At 50.2% G+C, this 17,978-nt stretch overlaps 1 protein-coding gene across 2 annotated transcripts; it reads right to left on the minus strand.

Moving 5' to 3' along the window:
• Positions 1 to 204: 204 nt before the first annotated feature.
• PLP1 (proteolipid protein 1) lies at positions 205 to 17,176 on the minus strand. Of its 2 annotated transcripts, none has more exons than XM_074964401.1 (7): positions 17,020 to 17,176; positions 8,306 to 8,492; positions 6,594 to 6,750; positions 4,334 to 4,502; positions 3,505 to 3,578; positions 2,191 to 2,256; positions 205 to 1,435 (listed from the first exon to the last, which is right to left on the minus strand). In XM_074964401.1, the coding sequence occupies exons 1-7, from the start codon at positions 17,021 to 17,023 to the stop codon at positions 1,364 to 1,366; spliced, it is 729 nt and encodes a 242-aa protein (XP_074820502.1). In that variant the 5' UTR covers positions 17,024 to 17,176; the 3' UTR covers positions 205 to 1,363. The 2 variants fall into 2 exon arrangements, with proteins under 2 accessions (XP_074820502.1, XP_074820501.1); XM_074964400.1 differs by having other exon boundaries at positions 6,489 to 6,750.
• Between the last annotated feature and the right edge of the window lie 802 nt (positions 17,177 to 17,978).

Here is a 17,978-nt window from a genome sequence, read left to right on the forward strand (position 1 = left end):
GCTCATAAACTTGCCCAGTGAGAAACACCTAAATGGAAGCTGGAGGGTTTGGATTTGTACAGAAATGGCCATATTTAAAGACTGTGCAAATCCAATCATGCAGAATGCGCTGTGCCCCCCCCCAGTCATTTATTTAATTGCTTCTGAATGACTGGCCATGGTCAAAATGAGACACTGAATCTTTCAGGTTTTGGCCAGTTTCAGAATATACAGCCTGGCTCACGGGAAACCATTGAAAAAAAGGGAGGGCTGGGAGTGGGGAAAAGGTTAAATTTAGTACGAATCGGAAACAAATCAAGATCTTCGATTTACAGAACATTACGGAAGCAAATGTCACCCGAAGAGAAGAGCACCATTGTGAAGGTATGACAGAGTTCAATGTGCACAGCTTGTTACAAGAGGAAAGACGCGCAAAGACAGACAGTCCAAAGAGTTATCCCGTGTCTGCAAAAGGGACCCCTCTGGGTTTACACTCTCAGGTCCCTGGTTAGAGAAGTCCTTCTAGTCCAAGCTGTTATCCATCTCTCCCCTACTGCTTAGGACCTGCAGTAGGGGACACAGGGAGTGGCTCCCGTTCAATGCTGAGACAATTCTAATTCTATTTCTGTTGAGGTGTAAGACCAAGAGTCCCCTTAGTCTACAGAGACACCAAGCTCCTTTATGCTTTAAGTAGGGTCGGCTGGGTTAAGGAATTGGGATTCTATGAGCATCGGGGTCTGTGCTCTCTCCCCATATTGGGAAGATCCTTGCTCTAAACCCCTTTTACCCTGGCTGCATCAGGCAGATTAAGGTAAATTCTCTTTCTTTACCATGGAGAAGTCCTCTTCTCTTCCATCTGCAGTATGAAGTTGGAAGCGAGTTCTGTGTCTTTTATAACAAGGAGAGTCTCTAGTGATGGAATCAAGGCCAGGCCACTTCCTCCTCTCTCTATGTAGCATGAAGAATATTTCTCACTCATAGTAGAGCAACCAACATTGATTCCTGCCTCCCAGAAGCAGAAAGGCTCGTTCCTATTTCTAGGAAATGTCAGGAAGTTGGAGTAAATCCCTCATCTGCTTTTCCTGTTTTTGGCCTGGCAGGAAATCCTCTTCGTTTAACTTTCCCTATTCCCAGCAAGACTTGCTGCGGAGCAACATAGCTACAGACGTACACCGAGAGAAAAGTGCATGAGGACGTATCCATCGTTGGGAGTCTCCCCATCCTTGTGACGCTCATCGTGATGGATACAATAGAGGAAGAAGAGGGGGAGTCAGCGGTGAAGATGGAGTTAAAGTAGGGGACCTGGTATTGGGTGGCTGCATTGTTAAAGCCTCATGGTTAGAGAAAAAAGGGCATTTTGGATATCCCGGCTCCCTCTGGCAGACTAGAACTTTGTGCCTCGGCCCATGAGTTTGAGGACGGCAAAGTTGTAAGTAGCGGCAATCATGTAAGTGAGCTGTGGTGTGGGAAAAAGAGCAAGTGAGAGACGGGAAGATTCAAACCAACATTCTGTGTGCAGCGAAGCAGGGCTGGGCCAGAACCCCAGATGGTGTAAATCCACAGCCATCAAGGAAGCCATTTTGATCTACACCAGCTGAGGATCTGGCCTACTTTGTCCAACAGCCCCAGCCCCTTTCAAACTGATTGGCCATCTCTCTCCAAGATGCCTGAGATGGCCTTCTGAACACCAGTCAGTCACTGTTCTTCAGGCTTTTTGGACGCCTTTTATTTAGTTGGACCAACAATAAGTTTACCAAGGCATAGTCAATTTTCAAGGAACGGTCAATTTTCCCAACAGTTTCAGCAGCCCATTCACCAGCAGTACTGGTGCAAAAACAATAGCATGGAATGTCTCTGATGAAATGTAAGTTATGTGAGGCATTCAGGGAACAGCTGCATACAATACAGCAGAGTGCTTGTTGCAGGGGGTTGGACTACAGGGGCTGGATGGTCACCTCCAATCTTGTCATCTGCAATTCTATGACACTATCCACCTCTCCTTATGATCCCCACCTTCCAGCAGCAACTTCTCCTGCTACCTTCTTGGTTCTAAAAATCAGGGCTATGCTCCAATGAGCAAGGGGAAGAAATAACCAGGCACTCTGTGTTAAGTGAGTTTCTTGCCTACCAGCTGCCTTGCTTTAATGATCTCGCCTACTAACAGCACCTCTTAGGATGAGAAGAGAAGTTTTAGGTGGAGCATTGACTCACCAGTGAAACCAGTGTGGCTGCAGCACCGACAAATGCGGCAATAAACAGGTGGAAGGTCATTTGGAACTGCAAGGAAATAAAACAATGAGTCGTCATTTACAGATGTTTCCCAGACAGCAGAGACGAAGGGGGTTTCCACAAGGTGCCTGCAAATTAGCCTCTCTTCACAAAATTGGACTGGATCTCTGGTGCCAGTCAATGAGATGGCATCTACAGTCCCAGCAGCACTTGGCAGCGATGGGCATGAGGATCTGCTTTAGGCACATTCATATTCATCCAGCCTTGGCCCTTCTATACATTGCTCTACCTGTGGACTTTCACTGGTGTCCTGTGTAGATCGCCTAGCCCAGGGGAAAGAAGGGTGTTCTACCTCCATGCAATGAGGGAGGATACTCCAGTGGTTAGGGCACCAGCCTAGGACTTAGGAGACCTGGGCTCAAGTCCTTCTGCTACAGACTTCCTTTGCAACTTTGGGTAAATCACTTAATCTCTCTGTGCCTCGACTGTCATCTGTAAAATGGGGATAATGGGACTTCCCTACCTCACAGGGATACTGAAAGCTGCTCAGATATTACAGTGATAGAGGACAGATGTGTACCATAGACAGATGTGCTCTCTGTTGGCGTTTCCAACAATAGATCTCTGTCTTATACAACATGGCCACCTCCTAGTTAACTTTGGGCTCCTCAATGCTGTCTCCTCAGTAATTCACTGTCTATGCTGTTCACATTCAGTGTTTTAGGCTTTGCTACCCTGTTCATCCAAAACAACTCAGCTCTGACATGGAAGGATTCATATTTTTGCTCACTTACAGAGAGATTGTCAACCAGCAGCACGTATGCTGCTGTATGGACATTAAACCAGGTTATGTCAACTCTTCTAATCTCACTGGAACGGATTCTGATCTCACTTGCACCACTGCAACACACTGACTTCAAAGGAGTTACGCTGGTGTGAGTGAAAGGAAAACAATGGCTTACCGATTCTGTGAGCACGCCCAGCTTGGAGCCCACTGCCTCTAAAATGAGAGGCGCCATCCTGTGATTTTAATTTATCGTTTAGATTGTGAGAGCACTCAAAATATGCCATGCGTTCTCCAAACACAATGGGGCTATGCTCCCTGCCGCAAAGACCAACCTAAATTCTCACCCAGCCCTCTATACATACCAATCCATAATGCAAACCCACAGCAATAGGGTCTGACTCCTGGCACCGAGAACTCCAACTTGGCTGAAGGTGCCACAATTCTTTGCCTCTCCTGAGCCAGGTGCCTGCTCAGAAGGAATGGCTGGCATGGCCCCATGGTGCACTCACCTCAGGGGTCTTACAGATGGACAGAAGGTTTGAGCCGCACACCTTTCCTGGGAAAGCATTCCATGGAAGGACACCTACATGAGACACAAAAGTCATCCAGGATGAGCCAAGTGGAACTCCACAGGGCACCGGAAACCTGGCTCAGTCTTCCCCATTGTGAGCCACGAATGTATGTAGAGGTTTCACTTAGTGGGAAAGGCAGGTCAGTTACTTAGACAGGAGAGTGGAAAGAAGGTCATTCTATTCTAATGGTACGAACACACTGCAAACACGGGGTGTGACTGCAGCTTTAATCCAGCTGGCTTGGCTACTGGTGCAGAGAAGCAGCGGCAGGACGCACTTTACCCTGGGCTGTACAAGCCCACCTGGGTACATACTCGGGTGTGTGGCCCACACTGAAGACCATGCCGCTGTGCCTCCAGTGCTACTGGTATCCGAGTCAGCTGTGTTCAAGCTAGCTTCTTGGGTGTGTCTACACAAGCTGCAGTCACACCCATGGCTGCAGTGTAAAGAGCCCCTCAGTGTTTGAGATACATCTAGCAGCAAGTGCCTCCAATCAAATATTGCTATATCCGCCCGTCTGTTCTATCCACCCAAAATTCTGTTCCATCACCCTTCCAAGACCCGGCTGATCCCACCCGGAGGTCTCGGCTCATAATTCCCTGCCGCATCATCGGCTTTTCTTCAAGAATGTCTAGAATGCAAAGCCAAATCTGGGGACTGCTGGAGTCCGTGGGAATCTTGCCACTGACTTCAAGGGGACCCGGGTCTGTTCCTGTGTCTTTGCAAAAATGGTGCTTATTAGAGAGAGACGCAACCAAAGGCTCACCATACATCCTGGCATCAGCGCACAGCGTGCCTATACTGGCAGAGGTCTTGGTGGGGAAGGCAATGGACTGGCATGTTGTCCAGGTATTGAAGTAAATGTAGACGGGCACAGCAGAGCAGGCAAACACCAGGAGCCAGACGATGGTCAGAGCATAGGTCACGCCCACAAACTGAAATGGTCAAGACAAGCAAGATGGCAGAAAAAGGGTTAATGTTCTGCCAGAGCCTTCAGACATGAGAGCATGAGACTGGAGATCTGCAAGCAGCCTGACATGAGATGCAATGCAAGGATCTCCACCAATCGGAAGGAAAGAGAGAGCACCTCCAGTAGACACAACAGGGCAGTTGTCTGACGCCGTGTGTGTTTGTGCATGTGTCTGTACACATGTGTCAATATCGATATGCACACAGGCGCACACCTGTATATAGACACACACTCACAATTAAAAAAATATATTTAAGTGGGGCCAAATTTTCAAAGTCAGGCACACGCAACTGTGCACACGTTCTTGCACCTGGCTAATTCCTGTGTGCCAATATCTAATCTATGTGTGTGGATAGGGTATCTAGCTACACACCCGGCCAGGGCAGTATTTCACTCGCCACAGGCACGTGCCAATCCTTGATTTGCGCACACACACACTGGGGATCTGTGTGTGAAATTCACCAATGGGCATAAGTGGGCCTTGTGCAGCCTTCAGTTCAGGGGCAAACTGTACTCTGGGCATCAGCAGGGCATGTGCAAACCAGGGAGTGCAGTTGTATCCACCCAATATTGAAAATCTGGCCCACGAGGTGCAAAATAAATGATCTTAAAAGGAAATGGCATCCGTTCTGCTCAATTCCCCAAGGCCAGGAGCACCCTTCACCGTTTCTGTAAGCTGGGAATTGCGGATGAAATTAACCTTTTAAATTAAAATTGGCATTGAGGCCTAGAAAGCTGCGTTGTCTACTAACGCATGGGACATGCTGTCAGATGGCCCAATCCTGAGAGGTGTTAAACCTAACCTCAACCCCAGTGTCTCAAGTCCCTTGTAGGATCGGGCTCATAGAGAACTGCTGGCACTTGCTGTAGTATTGGCTTAATGTTGGACGTTTAAACAAGAAACAATTTGTTTGAAGGTCAAGCAATAAAACTCTCCTTCTAACTGCTTTAGTGCTGCCTGATCTCCCTGCCTCCGGACACCTCCTGATGTTTCACTGTGGCCCTGTCATGTCCAGGACTGTCCTGTCATTGCACAGTGGCCAAGGTTTTGAAAAGTGGCTACTGATTTTCAGGCACTCAGTTTGAGACACTGCAGCAGGGCCTGGCTTTCAGAGGACAGGGGCTCAGCCCTTTCTGCAAAGCAGGCCCTTTGAAGCTGAACAAGCCTAAAACTTGTGACTCCCCCAAAGTCGCAAGCCATGAATCGGAGTCAGTAGCCGCAGTGGAGGCCACCGGTGGAGGCAGATTGCCGGAGTCACTGCTGCCTTTGAGCAGAGGAAGACTGCCAGCAGCAGGCCCAGAAATAATAAAAGACCCATTCCATTGGTCATTAAATAATATCTAAACACCCCAACCCACCAGACCACTGCACAAACACAATGCAGAATACATATGTTTGGGGGGAGGGAGCGTGTTTGGGTTATGTGCAGCACCCAGCACAATGGGACCCTGATCTGGGCCTACAGGAACTACTGCAATACAAATAATCATCACTGATAACCCCTGGGGCTGAATCCTGTGGGATGACAGGCCCCCTGCAGCTGCCAGTGAAATCAACTGACATCAAACAAAATGCTTTTTGTTTAAACATTAAAATTAGAGTGCAACCTCCAGCAAATAGAAACAATGGAGGGGCTTGAATAGAGGGGGAATATGGGTGGGGAAGGGGTTAACAAATAAGAGGTCAGCAAAGGTGGCAGGAGGTGTAGCTGGGGAGGTGAGGAGTGCATCTGGCCATGGGGAGCCTCCGGTGGCGGGGTGGCTGAGCCGGCGGGGTGCACTTTCCTTTTAGATGCCATCGAATCAGTGCAGCCGTTCCACCGGGTACGCGACTCCCGCCGGAGCCTGTCAGCCGGATGGAACAGGGCTGCAGTCTCATGCCCATCAGTCACATCAACCTGCACAAGTATTCCAGTCATGGGAATTAGTGCCAAACCCTGGTTAAGATCACCTTGTCGGGATGTCCTAGCCATTTTCCCAAACACTGACACACCCGCTCCAAAGAGTGAGCTTGATGGTGGCCTCTGGAACCCCTCCCCTTCTGGCCCCCTGTTACCGTAGCGCTGAGGCCCTTGCCGCAGATGGTGGTCTTGTAGTCGCCAAAGATCTGCCTGACGGCACCAGTGGTGTAGAAGCCCTCGGCCAGAAGGAGGGCTCCATAGAGGAAGAAGAAAGAAGCCGTTCCATAGATGACATACTGGAACGCGTGGATCCTGGAGGGGACACAGGGAAGAGACAGAGACAAAGAGAGGGAGGAAGAGAGAGAAAGATAACCTCTTTAACTCTCATTGCAGATCTCCCCCTTCAAACTCCCTGGGAGTGACAGGATGTACCACAGAGAGAATCTCTCCTGGGAGCCACCAGCAGCGAGTTCCCCTCCCAGGAAAGACAGAGCAAAGGATGGCCTAGATGAACAGCTCCCCAGGTCTTACCTAGAGCCTGAGAAGCAAGCTCTGGTCTCTGCTACTCCCCCTCCACTCCAGGATCAGGCTAAAGCAATCAGGGAAGCTACCTCAAATAGGAGAAAGGAGGGAATAGGCTAGGGAGGATGAGGAAGATCCCAAAGGAAATGACCAATGGAGCAGGCAAGAGGTAGGGAAAAGCATCTGCCTGAATGGCTTATGGGTGGCACAGCAGGGAAGGAGAAAAGGAGATACCTGGTCCCATGCCTGTGTATAAAGCCAGGCAGAGAGTGTGGTAAATCGAGGACAGCGAGACCTGCTCTGCCTGGCAAGTATGGCTACCCTGCGTTCTCCATACCTACCGAGAGCAGAGGATCCAACACTATATCCACCGTACCTAGCAAGGGTCAGATAGAAAACACGTGTGAAAAAAACAAGATGAAGAAGGGTCCCCTCCAGGCAGGGAGAACACTCAGCAGTCTCACCAAGCCTCTGCCACAGGCTGGACTGAAAGAACTCCCCTGAGTCAAAGCAAATCCGGCAGGCATGGACAGCCCCATGATCAAGGGGTCTTAACAACAGCCCATGGTGACTGGGAAACAGGGCTGAACTAACTGCATGCCCAGAGATTTGTAAAGGGGGCCAATTCTTCCCATTGGGATGAAGGAATCATCTGATCACCTGTATAAGAAGCAAGCAGATCAATGACCCCATAGCAATGGATCATGGAGTCCATTTCCCAACCCAGCAGCATGGTAATACCAAGATAGCCATCTAACCCATAACAGGCCTGGGTTGGTTCAGAGCTGGGTGTGAAGGTGGCCAACAGGTGATGGTATGTAATTTCCCAGAAGTTTTAAGAGTTTCTGGCCTACATTTTCAAAAGCGACTGGTGATGTCAGGTGCCCTGATTTTTGGGTGCCCAGAGTAAGAATCCTGAAGGGGTCCTGATTTTCAGACAGTGCTGAGCACCATCCCTCTGAAAATGAGGCCATTCAAGGTGTCTCAAGTTAAGCACCCAAAACCACAAGTCCCCTTTGAATCTGTTTTCCAGAATGCGGACTCACTACACTGCCAGCCCTGCAGCCTAGCGGTTAGGGCTCTGCACAACCCTGTGGGAAAACCAGCTTCAGATCCTGGCCCCAATCTCATTCTCGCTGGGATGGCAGGGACTGCATTAGTTTAGTAGCCAAGGGAGAGGCAGCATCTCTCACAGCTCCACACTAGCCCCTCTGAGTGACTGCGGAGCGGTGCTGAGTTCTGATGGGAGTCCTGTGCAGGCCTCCAAAGCCAGGGGAGTGATGGCTGGGAAGCGGGGCCTGGAAAGGGGCGTCAGTGTCTAAAGCATGAGAAGGTGAATACTTACACATCGATAAGATACTCATAATCCTGGTAGTTTTTGGAGAAGTAGGTCTCAATTAGCCGCTCAGTGCCAGTGAGTGCTTCGTGCCCACAGCCACAAAACAGTGCTACCCCAAAGAAACACAACCCCGTGGCAACCAGCGAAGCAAAGGGTGCCCCTATCAGACATCTTGCGCAGCACTCTAGCCAACCTAGGGAAGAAGAGAGAAATCATCTAGATCACAGAGCCCTGTCATCACCCCAAAGGGACGGCGCGCTGTCAGGTAGGTTAGATGTGCCCCTCCCCCCGTCCCATGAAAAGTTTATTAATAAAAGGTTGGAAGCAAGGGAGGCTTAAATAACCTACTAGGAATAAAATGGTTTTCCCAGCGTTAAGAGAAGTGCAAACATCCGTCTGCAGGGCTGGAGAGCCAAACTCAGAGGCATTGATACTGCAGCTGTGGGTGAATCATAGAATCATAGAATATCAGGGTTGGAAGGGACCTCAGGAGGTCATCTAGTCCAACCCCCTGCTCAAAGCAGGACCGATCCCCAATTAAATCATCCCAGCCAGGGCTTTGTCAAGCCTGACCTTAAAAACTTCTAAGGAAGGAGATTCCACCACCTCCCTAGGTAACGCATTCCAGTGTTTCACCACCCTCCTAGTGAAAAAGTTTTTCCTAATATCCAACCTAAATCTCCCCCACTGCAACTTGAGACCATTACTCCTTGTCCTGTCATCTTCTACCACTGAGAATAGTCTAGAACCATCCTCTTTGGAACCACCTCTCAGGTAGTTGAAAGCAGCTATCAAATCCCCTCTCATTCCTCTCTTCTGAGAACACCAGATATGAGAAGCTGAGATCTAAACTCTCTTAAGTTTTAGTACTGGGGCTCCCCTCCCTAATATCTGAGCCACTCCCAGGTTAATTAGATTGGATATGGTGTCCCCTGTGGCCCTCCTCTGTGTAAGAATGAAAGCATGGCCCTAGGGCCCAGGAACCAAGAAGTGAAATTGACTAGCTGCTAGCAACACAGGTGAAACTGACCAGTCTCCATTTGGGGCACAAGTTGAGTGAAATGCAAAATGTAAACAAGCCTGTCACAGGGAGAGAGACAAAAGAGATGTTAAAAGGGCTTCCCATATGAATAATCCGAGCTGTTGTGATGGTCGCAAATGAGAACTTTTTTAATGTATGATTTTTATCTTGGCATTGAAGATGGAAGGTGATATTTATGCACTTCATTCTTACTTAATCCTTGAAATAGCCCTTACAGTCCCTTCTAGCCCTATGGTTCTATAAGCCTCATGCTGGCTCTTCACACTGGGGTGGATTTCAGCTGCAGGGGATGATTCCACCGCCAGCGCTGACACCTGCCGACGGGCAAGCAAAGAAATCATAAATAGAATGCAGCGCCCTCATCCCCTGTACAGACACAAGCCCTGTGCTTATCATACAACACTCCCACTGGTCTAGAGGCAAAGAGAGAAAGAATCCGTTTGATACAACCAGAATCCTGGCTCAAATCCTCAAAGACACTCACTGCCAGCTAAACCAATGGGAGTTAGGTGTCTAGATGCCTTGGAGGATCTGGCATCCTGTCCTTCTTACACTTTGAGTCACCCAATCAGAATATTATGCAGAAGACCATGCCACTCAGTATCCTTCTTCTGGATGTCAGCAAGTCCTCAAGCCCACACCACCACTCAGCAGGAAGTCTGAATAAAACTGAAGCTGCTAACTTATACAGACAACCATGTGTCCAGAGCTGAGCCTCTTTACATTTACCTGCACCTCAGTGCTGATGTTGTAGGTGTAATCCCAGGGAACACCTGCTCTGCAGTGGTGCATTTATATAGCTAGTGTGCTGGAGGGCTAGACTGAGGGCCTGGTTTTCAGAAGTGCCACATACCTGCAACGCCCACTGGTTTCAGCTGGAGCTGCAGGTACTAAGTTCTTCTGAAAATCAGGCCCTTAATCTGCAGGAACTTGCTCAGGTACAAGACAGAGGTCTGGGTCTGAATTCTCAAACGTGCAAAATTCAAGTGTGTGCAGACTGAGGTTTTGTTTTGACCCATCACACAAATAAAGGCCACCTACGCATTCAGTTCTGACGCTGGACCCAGTCTGGATTCGGAACCTGTGCAGAGGGGGAGGTGTTTGACTCTGGAGTTCCAGTTCAAGCCTATCTCTAATACTTAAAAACAACCAGGAAACCCAAGACAAACTCAAACCAAAGCTGAAACGAGCTGCTTCCTGGAAAAAATCACACTCGCCTCAGAGCAGCAGCTTCCTTCCCTCTTTCTCTGCTGTCTCTTCCTCTTTCTGTGAGAGCCCCTCCCTGTGGACATGGCCAGAGCACTGGGTGACTGCAGACAGTTTGCATAGCTCCCGCCTGCTCCTGTTGCAGCTGGGAGTCGTGGCTGTACTGGTCTCGTTCTAAACACACACAAGACTGATGGATTTTAATAAAGAAGAGGGTTCGTCCAGATGATACCCACTGCTCTCTGCCGCCTCCCTTCCATGAATGTGCAGCAGGGAATTTTCCAACACCCACTTCCCTCCCTAATCTACCCCACAGTGTTTTTCTCTTCCCCCTGAAGAATGGGCCCATAAGATATCCACAGGGTCACTAGCAGCGATGTTCTCCCCTCCCCTCAAGTGCAAGGTTACAGCCTGTACTGATCCCTTCATGGCACTGAGAACAATGGGGCCTTGTTCTTCCCTTGCCAGCTTGTGTGTGCTCCTCAGTATTCGCCATGCTCGGGGGCAGAGCAGGACCAGGGGAAGCAAACAGGGAACAATGGGCGGACTATTCAGTTACCAGAGGTTTGGAACCAGCACCTCGGTCAGCAGTATGTGCTGGTGGCTGCTGCGGGGTCTGTACAGCTGTGTCCATGGGAGCAGCAGGCTGGGATCAGGCAGGCCTCCTCGGCGTGTGTGACTCAAGGCAGACAGGTGATCCTGCAGCAGGTCTGGATCAGTGCACGAGATGGAAGTGGATTCCATCAGACAGTGTGATCTTCCCATCGATGTCACTCTCCAGGAATGTGCTCCCACACCCCAGCCAAGCAGCCTGAGCTCCTATTTTGGCATCCTCTCCATTGGCTACTGCAAGGGACTGGGAGTCAATCCAAGATGAACGACTGACCTTGGGCCTGATTCTGCATTCACCGATGTAAACCAGGAGTAGCCGAGGGAGTTGCACTGCTGTGAGATCAGAAGGAGGCCCTGTGTGTGTGAGACAGGGCAACCTGCAGCAAGTAGCTTAACTTCCTACATTGTATCTAAGTGGCTTAGGACAGTGACCCATCCTGGAAATTGGGAGGGTAACGAGACAAGCAGGCCACTGTCTAATCTAGACGATAGCTAGCTAATAGCCAGTAATATCTATCATTAAGCAAAGACACTTCCAGCCCATCCATTGCTGCCCAGGAGCCTCTGCTGAGCTCCTCAGCAGTGAGCACTCAATACCTATTTCCTGACACAGAAAGGTTAGGCTCATCAAAGGGGACGAAAGGAGTTAGGCACCCAATGCCTATTGATTCTGAATGGGATTTGCGTACCTAATCTCTGCCAGTCTTTGACAATCCCAGCCTAAACACTTTGGTAAATCTGGTAGTTTTGGACAGAAAACGGAAGGAATTTAGGCTGGAAAAATCCAGATGTACTTCTTTAAAGCATTAGGTTGTGGGATAGATTCCTATGGGAGGTGGTGGAAGCCCCATCACCTGGGATGGTCAGACCCAGACTGGAGCAAACACTAGAAAATGGGGTGTAAGGAACAAGCCTGAACTGGCCCAGGAGATGAACTGGATGCATGGTGCTGCTCCACCTCCAGCGCCAAGGATTTGCTATGAAATGATCTTCAGAGAGCTCCTTGCACCCTGAGCCACATGCTTTGCACTGTGAGAGGCAGTCACCTTTGAGGAGACATGGCCCACGGAAGACCAGTTGCAGGAAATTCAGAAAGCTATGACAGCCCCCAATTCAGGGAAGCCTCCCTATTCGGGAAGGGCACTTAAGCAAGTTGCTTTAACCTTAAGCGTGTGCTTAAATCCTGTTGAAGCGGATGAGATTCAGACACATGCTTAACGCTAAGCATGTGCTTCCTGAATCAGGGCTTTAACGCTTAGCACTGTAGCTGCAGCAGTGAAAAAAATTGTCCTTCTTCCTTCCACATTTGGCATGTGAATTGAGTGCTGGCTCGCCAGCCCAGGAGCCAGAAATCATCTCACCTGCTGGCTAGCCACAAAACACAGACAGGCTTCCCCTGCTCTATCCCACCGCCCATTAATGGAGGGGCCCTCCTCCGGAAGGTGAGAGGAGCTGGGTCTCCTGGCTCAGCCAGTCCTTAGTCTATTGGCAGAGTTTGCCCATGGGGGTGCTGACTGCAGGGGTAGCTTTTGGGATATGGGCCCCGGGAAATGGGCCAACGTGGTTTTAATCTCCAATGAAAGGTGCCATCTAGGGAAGATGCTTTGGAGATGGTTGAATGTCCCAATCTAGGAGGCACTTTGCAAGAATAGGTTTTGGTTTGTTTCAGCCAGAGGCGGCAAGCGAAGGGACCAAGGCATTGCGCATGTGCCAAGGACTGTAGATTGTGTCCACACCTCACAGCTATGGATGTGCTTGTTCTTGGGGCCCTCTTGTACTGGGATCCATCTCACCAGAGCCCATCCTGCCCTAGTGCTGCCTGGAGCTCTCCTTGCCCCTCTCTGGCCTGGGAGCACAGGGGCTCTGGGAAGCAGTGGTGTGTCACATGCTGCAGGAATCTGGGACACAACTAAAGGGAGGTGGGGAAGGCTTCTTGTGAAGGGGGTAAGAGAAAGAGCCCCTTGTATCAGCACAATTCCCGGCCTTGTACCTCAGCCCAGCTGACAAATGGGGCAGAACAATAAGGGGAAAACAATAGGATGAGCCATTGAACTAGAAGCCCTGTCTCTCCAAGTCACAGACCCTCCCATCCTCGGCAGTGCAACACCCCCAGCCTCTGCCACCCTCTGCCCCCCCGAGAGCTCCCCCCATACAGTGCTCCCATTGATGGGGCTGATGAGCGCTGAAAGGGCCAGTGTGCTAGCCCAGCCCTGACTGGTACAGGGGTGGGCGAGGAGGGGGTGCAGAGCAGTGAGGTAACTGCATATTGCCAGGAGGTGCCAGAGACAAACAAGGGCCTTAGAGCCCCACAGATTCCCAGTTGGGACAAAGCTTCTTCTGTGAGGCCCCCATGCAGCCACTCTAACAAACTCCAGTGGAGAACCGGTTTTGGGATTGGGGGAACGTGGCTTCCCGTGGGCAGCCCTTCACCAGCTGGGGAGAGACCCCAGGGTCTGCCCAGGACCAGCCAAAGCTCCTGGGCCCTGGCTAATGTTAAAAAGGTAGAAAACCATCCCAGGTGGTCTCCTCCGAGCAGCACAAGCCTGCAAGACTACCCGGGTTAAGATACCTTATGATTATTCCTATTGAGGTAGCATCTAGGAGCCCTTGTCATGGACTGGGACCATGGTGCTAAATGCAGCCCCATCTCCCCTTAGCACAGACCTCCAGAGCAACAGATGTGGCAGAGGCAAAAGCAGGTTCTTTTATCAGAGACCAGCCAATGCCTAGGGGCAGATACCCCCCACCCTCCCCAGATTACCCCCAGGCAGCCTGCAGGACCTCACATCCAGCTTCCCTTGGCAGACTGCAGAAGTCTCTGCCAGCTCTCCAGAGGCAAGCTACTGGTCTCCCATGGGGCCCCATCTCTATCACTCCAAGTGAACCAGGGACCCCGGCCCTCCTCCCCAGAGGCAGACACAGGGCCTCGTGCACTCTGGGAAGGGCAGTGAGAACGCAGAAGTGGGCTGTCCTCTCCCTGCAGCCTCTGCCTGTGCTGGAAACTCAAGTCAGTCTGTGGTCATTCCCTGGCTGCAGCTCGGACAGGGCAGAAAGTGAGCGTTACTAGAGTGCCGTTCTGGTCAGGAAAGTGACTCAGTAACAGGGCATCAGCAATTTCCCAGGTTCCCCCCACCCATTCCACAGCCCCCGGCTCCCCTTGCAAGCCAAAGGCTGGTATTTCTGACACAGTTCTGCACCTGGCTGGAGTCTGAAAACCAGGGGGCTGGCTTCAAGGGCTCGGTCCAGCAATGAATATGGCCCCAGCCTGTGTTTTCTTGCTGTCGCTGACATCATGGCCACGAATAAAGCCCTTGTCCCTGGCATTTAACAGCCAGTTCTGATAATGATGCAGAGCCAGTGAACAGCAGCGCTCACATGATTGCACCAGCAAACTCAGCCGAACAGACTCAAAGCCCCACAGGGAGCTGGTTTGGGGAGCAGGAAGGTGCCATTTTACAGTGTCACTTTTCTGACCACACAAGCAGCCTCCTTCATTCCTCACGAGCCTTGCTGATGGGTCTGTTCTAGGCCTCTGGCCTTGGTGTGACTGCACCTGCCTTTGGCCCCCACCCCCTCTCCTCAGCTCCACCCCATTCCTGCTGTGGTGTCCAAAGCCCCAAGACCTGAGCAAAGAGTTGCCAGGTTATCCCCAGAACGAAGCATCTTGTCTGGTTGCCAAGGACATGGCCACTGGCCTCAGACCCAGAAGAGAGCTTTGGCCTTCCTGATACAAAGCTTCAACTGTTCGATGGAGGAAGTTAACCATATTGCACCAAAAAGCAGCAGCCGTTCTTAAACCATCAAATTAATGCTGGAAAGGTTGAGTGTGAAAATGAGAATTCCTGCCTCAACTCCCCCCTGTGGTTTCCATCAAATACCATAATCTTCACTTCCTGCCCTACGAGTTGCTGCGACTGTTAAAATAGCTGCCATGTTTCTCCCCAGAGATGGCTGAATTTAAGTGGGGGGTATAAAGTGATCATCTGCCTAGCTATCAGAGTGTAAAGCACTCTGGGATCCTTATAAACCTGTCACAATAGCACTGCCTAATTAGATAGCACATTTCTTCTGAGGACCTCAAAGGACTTTCCTGACTTTGAATTAATTCCCAGAACAGCCCTGTGAGGCAGGTAATTGGCACTAGGTTTTTTGCCCAAGGTCACACAACACCTGAGGGGCATAGCTGGGACTGAAACCCTGGATTCCTGGTCCCTTGCATTAATCACCCTACCATGTCACCCCCCTAAAGATCCGACGTTTGGTCACTGTGGGGTTGTCTACACTACAATGTATAGGGGTGTGACTGCAGCTCGTGTAGACATATCTGAGATACCTTTAATGTAGCTCGCTTGGGTATTGGAGCAGTGAAGCTGCAAGTAATTAGGCAGGGTCCCGGGCAGGCTTGTACAGCCCACGCTGAAGCCCATGCTGCTGCAGCTTCAAGCAGTGTAGACATACCCTATATTCCCTATCTGTAACCTGATGGTTGATCTCTCTCTGGTGTTCTCCAGCCTCCCTGTTCAGAAGCTCCTGTATGCAGGGAGTCCAATTCCAAGCTGAAGGGCTGGTCAGCTGGATATGTCTCCTCCTGGCCCCAGTGTCCTGGCAGCAGGAATCTTCTTTCATCCCCATCCCTGTCATCTGTCCCCCTTCACCAGAGACCTCTCTCGACTGACACTCCATTTCCTTCAGTCCTCCACATGCCCTCTGCCCCTCCACCTTGCTTGCAGGGAGTTTCAAACTGAAAGCAGATCTGGGAGCAGAGCAATGGATGCCAGTGCCACAGCTCCTCCCATGGAGCTGGCTGACCTGGGAGCAAAGCATCATGAGAACCCAGGAAGTTGGAGGCCCTGGAGTCACATCATTGCAGAACCAGCCCCCCAGGAAGGACGGCAGGAATCAAAGCAGGGGTTCTCATGGAGCCCTTCCCAGTGGTGCTCAGAAAGAAATAGAGAGAGGGGCGTCATCTATGTAGGAATGGGGGGCTGGCCGTGGAGACGATCCGGGAAAGCTGTGTGTCGTACCAGGTGGTGGAAGCATGGAAATGTTGATGACCCACTGGTCACTTCTCAAATACAATGTGGATTTTGAGAGAGAACTGACAACTACATTAAAATTAGCAGGAACCTCTGGATCAGATGACTTCAAATTAGCCCCACATATGCTCCCCTGGCCCCGGAATTGGCACTCTGGTTTTCAAGCCGATCTGACTATGGCTATGGATTTTAGAGAAGAATGCATAATTTAGCTTTAAACAGAAACCCAGTTGCGACTGTTGCTATGGAGCAGCTATCACTGTCCCATAACAGCACCAGCAAACTTTCTTTTCCAAGCTACAGAGTGGCAGCCGTGTTAGTCTGTATCCGTAAAAAGAAAAGGAGGACTTGTGGCACCTTAGAGACTAACAAATGTATTAGTCTCTAAGGTGCCACAAGTACTCCTTTTCTTTTTCCAAGCTAGGATGTTTAGCTTGGAGGCATATCCCACCCAAGGCAGGCTCCCCTCTGATCCACAGCCCCTTTCTCGTGACTCCAGTGTCAGGTCACCAATCTGCACCTGCAACAGTTCAGTAAGAAAACTTGCTAACTTGGAAACTGGAGGGCATCAAGGCTCCATGCTGCTGGCAGGAGGGCACACAACTTAGTCAGTTACAGCTTGGCACCTCCTTGCTGGAACTCCCCAGACACTTGGAACAAACTGATCAAAGGCCCTTAAAGTCTCACCATCCTGCTAGGAAGGAAAGTTTAGAGCAAACACAGTAACACAGAATTGGTCTCTCCCCCATCCTTGAAATCTTGGATTTTAAAGAAACTCCTTTTGTATTAGCTGGAAAGTTTGGAAAGTTCTCTCTTATACTCACCCATTGCCTCTGGACTCAGTCAAATCCCTTGTCACCTCGTTTCCCTTTGTGCCTCGCTTTGTTCAGCTGGAACAATCCTTGCCGCTGCTTTACTTTTTCTCTCTGAATATCTCTGGCCTCTTCTCCAGCAAAGAAAAGGACTTTCTGATTGACAGCCAGCCCCCTTAAAGAGACAGGCCACCCTTTTCTCCTCCTCCCATTCTCCCTCCCCCTCACCAGAGCTACTCCCTCATCTTGGGGGTAGCTCCGTCGTACCCTACTGTCTTTGGCTGCCAACTTCTCTCTGCCACAGATTCGTTTGTTTCCCTGTTGTCAGAAAGCAGGCGCTCCAGCCGCTTCGTGTGGGCAGATCAGGCAGTTCTGCAGCAAATTCAGTCCTTTTTGGAAACTCTTCAACTAAATCCAAGAGATGGTAGTAGAATCTGAAGGGATTAGAACATTTGATTTGTATTGACCCTGCTTGGGCCTTACCAGGGGCACCTATACACAGTGTTCACCTGTGCAATTGCTACATATAGGAACATAATTACTTATAGGAACATTTGTGACAGACCACAGATGGCTGAGCTGTCCTGGCCATCACAAATCCCCACTGGGATAGAGTTTATAACCAGCCATAAAACTTCCCACCAGGACTGAATCTCAGGACAGAAGCCCCTTCTTCCAGACAGGATCTATTTTTAACTTGGGTTTATGTTAAAGGGAGACACCACCAGGTGTTGGTGGGGTTTTGCAAAGCCTTGTAGGTTGGGTTTGGGGTCTGTAGGATCAAAATCCAAACCCACGGTGGTTAGAATCCAGGTGCCACTTTTCCCAAACCACTAGGTTTCAGGGTGGAGGAGTAGGAAGGGGGGAAGATTCCATTTTCCCCTCCATCTCTAGGTTCCAGTTTTAGAGTGACCACAATTTTCCTGCCCTGGGATAATGGAGAAAGAAACATGCCACCAGGGGATCTGATG

This window comes from Natator depressus, chromosome 9 (genome assembly GCF_965152275.1).
Source record: "Natator depressus isolate rNatDep1 chromosome 9, rNatDep2.hap1, whole genome shotgun sequence".
Lineage (NCBI taxonomy): Eukaryota > Metazoa > Chordata > Testudines > Cheloniidae > Natator > Natator depressus.

Coding starts and splice junctions, on each gene's coding strand:
- PLP1 (XM_074964400.1), bottom strand. Junction 6,751..8,305: donor TATGAGTATCTTATCGATGT/GTAAGTATTCAC, acceptor TGTCCCCTCCAG/GATCCACGCGTTCCAGTATG. Junction 2,257..3,504: donor CCATCTGTAAGACCCCTGAG/GTGAGTGCACCA, acceptor ATTTCCTTGCAG/TTCCAAATGACCTTCCACCT.